This window comes from Alexandromys fortis, unplaced genomic scaffold (assembly GCF_014885135.2).
Source record: "Alexandromys fortis isolate MF-2015 unplaced genomic scaffold, M_Fortis_MF-2015_v1.1 scaffold_24, whole genome shotgun sequence".
In the NCBI taxonomy this organism is placed as follows: domain Eukaryota; kingdom Metazoa; phylum Chordata; class Mammalia; order Rodentia; family Cricetidae; genus Alexandromys; species Alexandromys fortis.
Genome location: NW_026067906.1, coordinates 8,927,016 through 8,940,675, shown reverse-complemented (window position 1 = coordinate 8,940,675; position 13,660 = coordinate 8,927,016). Strand labels below are relative to the sequence as shown.

The window sequence follows — 13,660 nt, the reverse complement described above, 5'->3', positions numbered from 1 at the left end:
TATCTTCCTTGTTTTTTTTCTGGCAGCGGATAAATGAATGGATTTGGTAAGTGGAGCAAAAGGAGCCTGCAGGGCACCCAGTGGGGCTTTACCATGTTCAGGTTCTGAACTGAACTCTGATGAGCAGACATCTGCCTGAAAATCACCCAGCCAGCCACTCAGTGGCAGAGTGCCTGCCGGGTTCAGCTCCCAGAACCTTTACAAAGAGGGAAGAAAAAGGAAAGAGAGTCAACTGTAGGTATCCATGTGTTGAGGGAGGGGGAGGGGTCTCAATACAAAAACACAAGACGAAACAACCCTAGATACAAGGATATTGAACAGGAGCCAAGTTTATTTTATAAATCTTTCAAATATGGTCTCTTTAGGATTTTCAGTATTAGGAAGCAGGAGCCCTTGGGACATGGGACTGTTCTCTCATGAGGAAAATCGCATCCCTGTGTTTCTCCAAGTCAGGAATCAGCTGAGCTATTCTGGTTATCAAATGTACAAATATTTTTAAGTGTGGAAAAATATTTCGGTTCTGATTTTGAAGCACATGCTATTCAAGGCATCGATTTTCTTCAACACTGAAACTGTACACAACTCGAGGCCTGGAGGATGAGCCACTTTTTAAATATCCCATATTCACTGAGAAAACCTACAGCCATAAAAAAAAAAAAAATGATACGATAGTACCTACATAAGAAACTATACATTAACTGTTTTTTTCAGAAGTAATTGAAATTTTTCAAAACTCAAACACAAAATAGTAAATTTTCACTTACTATAACACAGTTCAAGTATTCTCTTAAGTTTACATTTAGCCAGCTAGAACACATTAAGTAACTCTATAAAATCACGTTCCTTTCAAGATTACCGCTATACAAAATAGTGTGTCCATCACTACTCAGAATCATTCGAGCACATGGAAAGAAAGATGACCTCAGAGAGGTCTTTATGAGCAAGTATTAACACACAGAAGACCGCACACATTAGTAATAAAGCATTTGTAGGCAATTCCCCAAGTACTTGAATTCATGTAAACAAAGACTAGGCATATTCCTGTAGGGAGAATATGTACTAACCTAGATTAAAATATATGCAAATGGCTGCTACTTTGAACCATATATTACTGGGATATCACACACAAAACCAAGAGACATTACCTTATCCTTTTTAATAACTAAAAATGTTAACGAATTTGTGAAATACAGGGTTGATACTTTTTAAGGCTAATAATGAAAAGGAGTAATTTTGCAAACCGGTATCCATCTGTTTGTCAGAAATAAATACAGTTATCTCAATGTATTGCTTCACGGGAGCGCATCTTCTCTGCCTTAGCCATGACATTCAATCAGTAGTTTAAAAACAGATTCTCCACACCGAGCCGTGAGTCTTCTACCTTGTCAGCTGCCCGACAACTTTCAAAAGAGTTTTATTCTCCTGCTTGAGCTGTTCATTTTCATCTTCTATATCATCAAGGTCCTGGGGAGAGGGGGAAAGAGAAAACACTTTAAAAAATACTGAAAAACATTCTAACGGAGACTTGAAATGAAAATAAAACACAAAGATAACTCATTTACTCTATTAATTTTAAAGTAATAAGCTCTAAAAATTACACGGACTATGCTCTAACGTTACTTGACTGGGCCAATTCTCCTGGAACACCCAGTTTTTCAAAACCAGCCAGAAATCAAGGTTTTAAAATTGTGACACCAGACACACACACACACACACACACACACACACACACACACGTGTTCCCTGTGCTATAGATAGCCATATGGCCTGTACTAAAACCATAGTAAGTTTTAGCTATGAGAAATAGCAGTTGAAGGAAGAGTAGACATGTAAAGACTTATCTTTGCTGTTTAGAATATTAAAACTTGACAGAGTCCACCTGCATGACAAGGGCCACACAGCATTGTCTTGAGCGTACATTTTGTCGTTGGACTATCGGGCAGATAATTAAAGCGTTAGCAAAGTCAGAATTTGCACCTATTCACAGACTGAACAAACGCTAAGAAACAAGTCTGTTCAAATTATCATAAAAATGAGGTTTCTAAAATTACTGCAACTGAGATCCGCCTAAATTTAAATGAAATGATAAAATACATTCGTGCACCATTAAGCAATACACTTGAAAAGGGCTCCTAAAATTAAAACTGTTAACACACATTCATGAGTCATGACTAAATGACAAACTTAGTAGGGAAGCGGCTTTCTGCTTATTTTTAATGCTCTTGGTGTCTGAGACAGCAGAAACACATCACGGGCATCACAAATATTTGTCGAGCCTCTTAAACTGAATTCCAGCACAAATAAAGGCATGCTTATGGTGGATCAAGATGAAAGACTACATAAGACCCAAGTCAAATACTGGCCCGGCCAACAGCGACATGCAACCTTGAGCAAGCTAACTGGGGTGCCTCTGTCCTCACCCACAGCTTGCAGACATCTCCTCCGAGCTGCATTAGAAGAAGCTGGCTCCGAAGCCCCCTCCTTTGGAGTGGCATATGGGCTCAAACCCACGGCATTGCCCGACCTAGGCAAGCACTTTACCAATAATTATTTTGTGGTTAGGACTGGATTAGGGGACCAAGCCTTGTCTCCCTGAAGTGAACCTTTCTTTCTTCCATCCCTTAAAATCCTCTAAAAAAACAGACCAATGGCATCTCTTCTCATCACAGCCCCCTGAGTAGATGCTTCCGACTTCGAGCAGTAGGGAAGTCTAGGGCTGAACACTAAAAGGAAGGGCTCCAAACCCAACACTGCTGGGCTTGGGACCTCAACTCAGAACTGGCAAAATTCTTTGCATTGTTTGAAGATGTGGTGAGAAACTCGGCTTATAGGATGAAACTAGAGGTCTCACCACTAATGGCTGCTTTTTTAACCAAAGAGCCAACCGTACAAGGCAATGAACAGGTTCTCCACCCTCCCATCCAGCTACTCAAAACACAAAGCCAAACAAACAGAAACACACACAGAAAACAAAATCAACCCTGGCATCGAAACGCAAGAAGACTTACTCTGTTTAACAAGTCGATCTCTTCCTTGAGTTTTCCTATCATTTCCTCTTTGTCTTGCATCAGTCTTACAAGCCTGAGGTTTTCTTGCCTTTCTCTGGCTATTTCCTGGTGAACACAGATCACAAAGCATTAACCGGGAGCAGGTTGCTCATAGTATCTTAAAATGACCAACACCCATCAATCACAGCCCAGGACTGCAGACATTGGCCAACCCCCTTTCAGCCATATCAGTCACAGAAGACAGGCCTGTGATGACAATGCCACCTCGCCCCTTTGTCAAGGAAAGGGTATCTGCATACTTTTTAAAAGAACAATATTGAAAACATTTGTTGACGTGGGATGTCCTTCCATATATTTGTTGCTTTTATTGGTTAATGAATAAAGCTGCTTTGGCCTATGGCAGGGCAGAATACATCCAGGCTGGAAGAGATAAAGAGAGTAGGCGGAGTCATGGAGACCACACGTAGCTGCCAAAAGAGATAGCTGTAGAACCTTACCAGTAGGTCACAGCCTTCTGGTGATACATAGATGAACAGAAATGGGTTAATTTAAGATATAAGAGCTAGGCAGGAATACGCCTTAGCTGTAGGCCAAGTAGTGTTGCAATTAATATAGTTTCTGTGTGATTATTCGGGTCTGGGAGGCTGGGAAACCATTGTGCAGGCTCTGTTTACAGCTCTTCAAGGCTGCCAGAAGCCGGGAACTAAGCCCAGCTCTCCTCAAACCTCCTGGAGTCTCTCAGAGGAACTTATTAAAAAGCAATCATGTGTGGTCTCTAAACCCTTAAATTTAAATAATGATTCCAATTAGAAACCTGTGCAAGCATCAATGTACCCTACAAGTAACCACTGGGCCAGTAGTAAATTATGTAACTCTCAAGATATCACAGAAAGTGACCTCCATTCATGAAAACAAAACGTATTTCAACCGATTATTTCAGCACCATTATCGATTTTAGATCAATGTCCGCGGGACACAGCCGAGATTCTGCAGCTCCTAACTTCATGGCGGCATTTGACTTGCTGTCGAAACATCTGTAAGCAGGTTTATCTTATTCCTACGTGAAAATGGTTCAAGCACCAAATGCGGGCCTCACTCACTCGGTTCAGATGGGGTAGCGCATGCAAGCGCAGACAGCCCAGCTCTCACGGACACTGCTCCTCATGCTACAAGACTCGGCAGAAGGGGAACAGCTACCGGATTGAGGAGTCCGAGAAGCTGCCTCACGTCTAAAGTGGACAGAAAAGCAGTAAGGAAACCAGGAAACCCCTAATCACTAGGTCTAGGAGCTAACGCACAAGACAGCGAGTCAAAGTTGCTCCTGGAGTAGAACCAAGTATCTCCCCCCTTGCTAGTGCCCCCCCACTCCCGTTTTCGGGCACAATGCCGTGAAACTGAGAGAAGAATGCTAAGACGTGTTCATTTTATTCTGAATAATTTATAATAATTTTATATATACCTTTTCCAGATCTTCAATTCTCTTTTCCAATGTGGTACTGGAGGCGAAGCTGCTGGCCATGTTGGCATCTCGGCTGTGTCTGTTGAAGCCACCTCTGTCTGGTCGGGGATATCGGCTGGAGTCATCATCTTCTGGGGCAGTGCTTGTGCTGTGGAAATAAAAGTGGGTGTTTTATATACATCCCCTAGCATTCTAGACGAAAAAGAGCAAGGTGGTTTTCTCTTCAGTCTGAATAATTAGCACTCCCTGAGGACACGATGTATCTACAGCTGTAGAATCTAATCCTCATCCCAACACAAGGGGGGTAAATGTATAACAGCACATGAATTCTTTGGGCCAATAACCAAGTGGCTGTTAGTGTCAGGGACTGTCCCAGGTGCTGAAGATGTCTATAGCAACCACAAACACGGGCGTCCTTTCAAGAGGGAATATGGGAATATCGTACCAGGTACAGTATGGTAATGACCACCCACCACTCTAGCCAAGGCTAACCACAGCAGGGACCTGAACTGAACCGAACGGGTCTCTTAGACCACCTACAGTGAAAATTCACTTCTCCTTAACTTTTGTTTGTTTGTTTTGTTTTTGGAGACAGGGTTCTGTGTAGCCCTGGCTGTGCTTGAACTTACAGAGAGATTCACCCACTTCTATCTCCTTACAGCTGAGATAGATTAAAGGTGCAGCGCACAATGCCTGTCTGCTGCCATACAGTTTGCACAGTTTGCGAGCTTCAGGCAAGGGGCTGGAGGTTGAAACACACAAAGGTTCACACAGAGACAGAGACACAGACCTCTAGTCACTGGTAAGAAGTCCTTTATTCAATAGCACCATGGAGGCTTATACACCCAACAGTCAGGTGGGCCAACAGGTGAAAACTTTATCCTCTGATCCTCCAAGCCAGGGCAACCCGTGCTTGTGAACACGTGCTCGTGAAGCAGAGCTGGTAAACAACTTTGACACAGCTTTCAGTAACTCAAATCAGAAGGAAAGTAAAGATCTCTAGCAGGGAAGAGTAGCTGGAGGCCAGGACTCTAAATGGTCCCAACATAAAGGTGTACATCACCAATAATGCTTGGCTTATATTTTCTTTAAAAAGGCTTTTTATTTTCCAAAGTTCAATGTCTGGTTAAATTCCAAAACTTAAAATCGAAATATAATTGGAACAATAATAAAGAAATGAACTGCCTAAAGTTGCGTATTTCCAGCTGAAAGTTTGTACACAGGCAACTTCTTATACGCTGGAAACTTATTATTCATACTGCAAACTTAGCCAGCACTCACTTAAATTAAATGCTTACAGCTGATTAACAGCATTGTCGCTATTTAAAGAATTCCATGTAACATGCTTTCCTCTGCTCTATTGTCTCCTACTACATAAAAATTACTCCCAAAGTGAGTTCCAGGACGTCAGGGATACACAGAAAAACCCTATTTGAAAAACAAAACAAAACAAACAAACAAAAAAAAACCCCCAAAAACATTGATTGAAAATCTACAGGCTATGCTTTTTAAAATTTTTGTTTCCGATCTTCCAGAGTAGCCACTTGAAATACTCGCCATCAGAGATCTTTTCAACCTATCCGATTTTAGGGGATCTGAGAGTAGTTTTCGAACACGCAACGCCACGGCAACCGCTGCCTTTGTCAATTATGCTAACTTGGAAGCCCGCGAAGGCAAGCTATTGAAGCTTTGCCCTATAATTTCTACCTTTTTTTTTCTTTCTTTGATCTTATCTGCCACTGACAAACATCTGACATTCCTTCCTTGCACAAAAGGTTAAGATAATTAAAAAAGAGAGAAGTGGGGAGTGGGGTTGTGCTGGGAGCCAAGTAAGTCTCCGGCGCATATTTATAAAGCTGGCGGCCAAACTGCGTTCTTATCTTGCAAAAACAGCCAAAGTTCATCCTGAAGTTCAAATACTCTGGACTGAAATTTTCCCTTTGAAAGCCAATGTATAACCACTTAGCATACAAGAGTCGATTAGCCTGGATGATAAGATCAACCTCGAGCTAACAGTTTTCAGGAGCCTCAGACTGAAAACATTACTGGTTATTCCCAGTGCCTTTAAGTGGACTACTACGAATTCGGTCGGCAGAGTTGGGCTCACACAGCAAGGCTTTTGCAAAGGGGAAAGTACCGCTTACGTTCTCCTGCACGCGCCGGCGTCTTCTGGGTGTGGCCACTTTGTCATAATCACAGTGGGGGATTACAAAAGCAAAGCAAAACTGCAAACTACGCGTAGCCCCCTTTTAAAATTCATGTATTTTACGGGAGTTGTGTCCATCAGCAATGAGGCTGAAAAATAACGTGTGCCAATAATCAACGTGCCCATCGCCTATGGAAGCTGTCTTGAGAGCGGACGGTCTCAAACTCTGTCTTGATCCTAATAACATGCAACTTCCCATGGTTCCCTTAGCAACCTATGCGCTTTGCAGACCTGACTAGTCTATACCCTATGCACTATGCTTACCTGACTAGTCTATACCCTACTCACATATCGGCGTAGGACAGGATCGAGTGTCATTCCTCAAGCATGGTCACATTTACTTACTTTTCTTTTTCTTTCTTTCTTTCTTTTTTTTTTTTTTTAAATTGAGATAGAATCTCTTGGTTTGCCCAGAGCTCACTAAATAGGTTTAGCAATCTTCAGGACCTACGTGCCTCTGTTTCCACAGTGCAGGGATTATAAAGCCAGGCTCAGGCTGCCATGGCTGAATTTTTTTAATGTAGGCTCTGGGAATCAAACTCAGGTCCTTGAACTTCAGGGCAGAACCATTCCTCCAGCCCTGTCATGTTTTAACACTGGCGACCTGAAGAAAGACTTGGTAAGAATCTCACGAAGTACAAACTAATGGTTATGATAACCCTGAACATGTGTTTATGATGAAGCCTAATGCATCCTATTAATTTATTGAGCCTATTTACGTTATGCATTCAAATACCGCATAAATTTAAGGCTTGCACTGTTTCATTGGCCAATACGTCTTTGTGAGCAATGCGCTATAGACTTAGCATTTCTCGATCGTCACAGCTAAAGTCTGAAATCAGCTTTACTGAGAAATGACACTTCCCAACCAAACCCGTGAAGACGCATCCTGTACCTCTCTGGAATGACTTCCAGGATCACCATTCAATCTTCCCTTACTGTCACAATCAGAAAAGGTGTGTCTGTTCTCATAAAAAAAAAAGAAAGTCCAGCAAAGCTTGCTCTGATGTTAGTAAATTAGAATCCCAGATAAATACAAATTTCCTAAGATTTAGGAAACCATTTTAAAAGGAGAAACTTAAAATAATGAAAATATATTTTCATTTATTTTTAGCAGTCAATTCTACATTCAAATTGTTTCGTTTCTGGAACTCAAATCTGACTAACATTAACACAGTTTCTAAGCACGACAAATGCTCGTACCTTCCTCAATTCTTACACGGATTTTTAGTCACAAATGACTGATACAAAATGCCAGATGCTTCGACAGCCTCCAGACTAACAGGCAACTTCCTTGTACCAATCTATGCATTACGCAAATATGACCACTCTAAACCCTAGGCCCAGATCTGAACAGTATACCCTAGGCCCAGATATGAACAGTGTACCCTAGGCCCAGATTTGAACAGTGTACCCTAGGCCCAGATCTAAACAGTGTACCCTAGGCCCAGATCTGAACAGTGTACCCTAAGCCCAGATCTGAACAGTATACCCTAAGCACAGATCTGAACAGTGTACCCTAGGCCCAGATCTGAACAGTGTACCCTAGGCCCAGATCTAAACAGTGTACCCTAGACCCAGATCCAAAGAGTGTACCCTAGGCCCAGATCTAAACAGTGTACCCTAGACCCAGATCCAAAGAGTGTACCCTAGGCACAGACTGAAAAATACTAAAATTTGTTTTATTTATTTATGCTACAAATATTCATTCTTACAGGAAATGCCTATTTAAATCTTAAGAAACTATTGAATATGCTTTATTCTTCCTGAGGATCTAGTTTAATAAGGATTTAATAACCCAGGATACAGAAACTCAAAGAATGATCCATCTGCCTATTTGCTTTTAAAGGCTACCACAGAGATGCAGAATCTGGAAGGTGTCTAAGAAGTTTACTTAAAACCTCCAAATCATTTTTAGTTCCTGAGCACAGGCATGACCTTGTGCGTCTTACCAGATGAACAGCCATGTGTCACGCATGCGCTTACGCATTTGGTCATGCTTCTCGTAAAGTTCCTAAGCCTGGACTTACCTAGTTTGTGATCATTAGCTAAACTAGATAATTTTTAAACCCATTAAACAAACAGTCTAACTTCAATATTGTGCAACAGGGACAACATGGACAAAGAAACTCGCTTTCTGAACACCTTCAGTGTCGACCATTGGGCAAGGGGTTAAAGACAACATGCCTATATAGCCATGAGCAGGACTGGAGGTTAAATACCAATGGCTGTTTTTTTTTTCCCCTTTAGAGAAAAAGGTAAATAAAACCAAGATAGGGGTGAACACCTGTAATGCAAGTTCCTTGAGGAGGCTGAGGGAAGAGGAGCTACTCGGGCCCTGAAGTTAAAGAACACCCTACACAGTGAAACACCAACTCAAAGCAAAAATCAATCAATCAATCAATTTATTGATAGTAAACGGAGATTGTAGTAATGAACACCTGCACAGGTACTCTTGTACACACACACACACACACACCCCTGGGAAAGCCGCTCACTTATCTAAAGCTAGCAGCAGCTGGGAATACAGTACAGAAGCAGGGCCCAGGCCTCACGTGTATGAGGGCCTAAATTCAATGTCCAGCGTCAAAACAAATAAGGGCAACGGGAAGCCATTAAAGCAGGAACTGGAATAGAATCGCTTTTACAAAACACACTGTGAATCAGCAAGGACAGCGCAGCAGTTAAGTTAGGTACTATAATTCACGTAGGCTATGGTGGTAGAGCAACGAACAGCCCACGGTTAATCTCAATAAGGGCTGCATAACCAGGTAAAGACGAGATAATGAAATAAAAAAAAAAAAGAAAAAGTAGCTCTTGCAGGCCTGAGGCCCTGGGTTCACCCAGTGTCTGAGCCTCCAGCCTTAGCACTACGGACATCTACTGTTGAATACACTGAGCTTAGCCTGCTTTCCAGGTATCTTAACAGTGGCAGATTCTTTTTTGTAGCACATGAGACAAAACAGAAAGAAACCCAATTCTAAGAGAGTTGATTGCGACTCAATGCAATAAATACAAAGAAGAAAGGACAAAGAAGGCTGAGACAGGAAGAAAGCCACGATAGGATGCATAATGGAGTCCTGCCGCAATACAGAAAAGCACTGACACGTGCTGGGCAATGGCTCATACACTTTTTTGTTTTTGTTTTTTAGACAGGGTTTCTTTCTCTTGGACAGCTGTGGTTTGTCCTGTTCCTTTAAGAGACAAGCCCCGCCCACTCTCTCCCTCATCCTCTGAGGCAGGTAAATCTTCCTTCGTGCTTGCAGCCTGAGTCTCTTCTGTCTGTCTCCCTCTCTCCCCACTTCTCCCCTTCCCCCTTCTGTTTCTCTCTTTCTCTCTCTCCTCTTCCCCCTCTCCCCTTCCCTTCCATAACCCACTAAATAAATGTACAACTTCACTCTGCATGGCGTGCCTATCCACGTCTCCGTCTCTCACAGGCCGCATAGCTGCCTGCCCAGGACCAGTGGCCTTTGGAGACCTACGGTGTGGTCTCATGGCCCACTGCCCACTGCCGCCACTTGACCTGAAGCATTTTACTTAAACCCTAACAAGGACTATCACCATGCACTGCAGTTCTGAAACAGAAGAGTTCCCCTGCCCTCCCTGGCTCTGAATCTGTTCTGAAGAACTGCCTCATGTCTAGGCTTTAATTCACTGAACGAACACACTTGGGAATCTCTCTCCAACCGCTTAGAGTCCAAATCCCCATAGATCAGGTAGTCGCTGCCTGAAGAACAGAGCCCACTGCTCTAGGGACAGAAGCCACTGCATCTCGTCCAACCTGCACGCTTGCAAATGTTTGAACACACTTGCAGTGAAAGCTGCAAACTCAGGAACCTGGCTAGACCAGCTGCAGAGCTGTGAACCTACAACACAAGTCTATGCCACACCCTGTGCCTCAAGATTAGATAGCTCCGGGCAGGCTCACGCCTAAAGCTCTATCTCCTTCAAACTCCTCCTACTTGGTGCTTCGACTGCACTGCGGCAGTCAGCACTCTTCTGAGACGCCTAATATGTCTCTTATCAGCCTGTGAGCCCGTGCTAGCGGCCGACATCAGACGTCTCAGCGTTACTGTCGATCCTATCGTGGGGCCCGAAAACATGGGGCACTGCAGGTTACACTGGCAAAGAGGGCTTGGTGCCATCAGCACTTAGACTTCTGCCAGGTCCTAGATGGACCCGTCTGCACTTAGTCACCTCCCAACTACCAACGCTCACCTTTGCACGTTTTCCCTTTTGCAAATGGCACCCCAGCCTCGCACCTGGACCGCTGCCACCCGGACTTGTCTTTCAGCAGGACCCGTGGTCCCATACTCCTGGTGCCAATGTCCACTACAAAGCTGAATAACTAACTTCTTCCACAAACACCTGCAGTTTAGCTGGGCCAGGCAATGATGAATATAACTGGAAAAAAACATCATGTGGAGGCCACGCTTCTACACTGACAACAACGCCACAGCATCTATCTAAACGACCCCTTCAATTCATGGAAAGGGAAAAGATTTCCCCTAGAAAACCACTACATAAAATTGAAAGTAGACAGCACAGTGCAGGGCAGCAGCTATAGAGACAACATAAGAACACAGGGGACATGAAAACACAAGGAAGCATACGTCCGATAGGACAAAATAACTCTAGAACAGTGGTTCTAAATCAGTAGTCGCAATCCCTTTGGGTCAAACAATCCTTTCAAGGGGCTGTATATTAGATATCCTGCATATCAGATATTTGCATTATGGTTCGTAAGAGTAGCAAATTAGAGCTATGAAGTAGCCACAAAAATAATTTTATGTCTGGGGGTCACCCCAACACAAGGAACTACATTAAAGGGTCCCAGCGCTAGGAAAGTTGAGACCCACTGCACATGAAAGAAATCTATGAAGTTCTTGGAAAGAAATTCAAAATAATGGTCCCAAGGAAACCGAACGAGATACAAGAGAATATAAGTAAATAATTCAATAGGTGAAGGCCACGGCCGTGCTATCCATGAGAAGTTTAACAGAGATAAGAATCATATAAAAAAGAAACCATCAGCATTGGGGCGCTGAATCACTCAATCAATGAAAGGACTAGAAGACAAAAGGAAGGCAGGCCCGTGGAAAAAAGGTGGGGACCGGATGAAAAGGGTGGAAGAGACAGAGGAGGGCGAGGGAGGAGGTAAGCAAAATGCTCTCCGTACGTGCATGAAGCTGTCGAAGAACTTCGACCAATACAAAAAAGAAAATGAAGCTTAGGGACCTGAGAGTGTCCCTGTGTCAGCACAATAAAGAGCAGACTGGCGTCACTCGTGGAGAAATGAAAGCCACAGTGGTGAGAGGCACAGGAGGCCAGGCACAAAGGTTGGTCTCTGAGGCAGACAGGAAGGCAGTGGTCACTAGAGACCAGGAGGGGGGTGGGACGGAAATGGAGGTTACATGATGCATACAGACACATAGCTACATAGGAGGAATTTGCTCTGGTGTTCTAGATCACAGTAGGGGAATTTAGTCCACAGCAGTTTATGATATATATACTTTAGAATAAATGTGAGTACAGAAATTCCTAAAATAGGCAGATGATAAACATAAGGTATGGATATCCTAATTGCCCGAATTTTATCATTACACCACCATTCAGTAAATCATTACTGTACTCTGTAATCATGAACAAATAAATATCAATAAAAAAAAAACAACAAAACCAAGTGTTAGAATTTCACTTATTAGCTATAAGACCCCTGAATGTTAGGCATGTCGATGCATAAATGAAACCCCATGTGTGTGTAAAAGCAAAGAAGAATTGCAAAAAAATTTAAATCAGCTCTTCAGCCCTCACACATACTAGATTTGAAAGAAATGCGGCGATAATCATGACAGATAGTGTTATTTGATTTTGTTGCCAAATTTAGCTGCTGATCCTAAAACAGAAATGTTTTCAACCTATTTTATGGGCCGGATATGCACAATGGAAAATATTCAGAATTTAAAAAAAAATTTGCTTTATGAACCCCAAAAGGTTTGTGATGTTCTAGTTAGGAATGTTAATACAAACCGACCATCCAACGAGAACTGTCTGCTCTTGGCTACAGAGATATTGACTAGGATGTTCAGTAAAGGGAAAGGAAAGCAGGATCATTGGAGATAAGCAACCCCCTTGACTGGAAGTTTTGCCCCTTCTGGGAATTTTCACATCTGTGGAAAGATGAGACGGCGCTGCTGTGTTCAGGAAAAATAACACTGTTATTCTAAAGCCATCCTGAGAACTAGATTGGTAGCATTAAGAGATTACAGTCCGAGGAATTTTCCACTAATACAGCCATTTGAAAGCCCAGCAATGGGATGAAATACAAGACTCATGGGTAAAACCTTATTAAACAATGGGTATCGAACATTCAGAAGTGCTAGGCGGATCACGACCTTCTAAGTCCCCCGGTGAGCACACTGCACACAGCTGGGCTGTGCTCACCCAGACTCTCACCATCCTGCTTGAGCCCCACAACCTGCTGTCCTTCTCCCCTTCCTTTAAGCGCAAGCAAATCCAACGAAAAAGCAAAGCCAACACCCAGACTCCATTAAAACTGCGACAGATACCCACTGTAAGAAACAGTTTAAAAAGGAATCGTTGTCCACTAAAGGGCCACAGACCTATCTCAAAGTCTTAATTGTCTTTCCAGACCTTTTTTTTCTTTTTTTCTTTTTTTAATTCAAAGGTTTTTTCTGGTTTATCTCTGTCCAGTTTCACTTAACCCCACGCTCATGCGGCTCATGGGCTTTTAGAAGCAGGAGGCCACCTGTACATTGTCAACTAAGGATGCCACTGTCACCTTATGCCTACATCTTTCCTGTACTTGACATGTATAAATTTAAGAATATTTGTTCAGGGGCTGCTTCCCAGCACCCACATGGTACTCACAGTCATTTAAGTACCAGTTCTGGGGGCTGGAGAGATGGCTCAGTGGTTAAGAGCATTGCCTGCTCTTCCAAAGGTCCTGAGTTCAATTCCCAGCAA

The 13,660-nt window shown here is 42.9% G+C and overlaps 1 protein-coding gene across 2 annotated transcripts in view; it reads right to left on the bottom strand.

The window, feature by feature from the left end:
- Positions 1-303: 303 nt before the first annotated feature.
- The window catches only part of Pawr (pro-apoptotic WT1 regulator), a 75,007-nt gene continuing 61,650 nt past the window's right edge, over positions 304-13,660 (bottom strand). The window contains exons 5-8 of one of the 2 annotated variants that reach the window (XM_050135556.1): positions 4,468-4,615; positions 3,009-3,113; positions 1,382-1,464; positions 304-637 (exon numbers count right to left, since the gene is read on the bottom strand). In XM_050135556.1, the coding sequence (XP_049991513.1) occupies positions 625-637; positions 1,382-1,464; positions 3,009-3,113; positions 4,468-4,615 (349 nt within the window). In that variant the 3' untranslated portion in view covers positions 304-624. Of the gene's footprint in view, positions 638-1,375; positions 1,933-3,008; positions 3,114-4,467; positions 4,616-13,660 lie in introns of those variants that run through there. The other variant, XM_050135555.1, reaches the window with a different exon arrangement.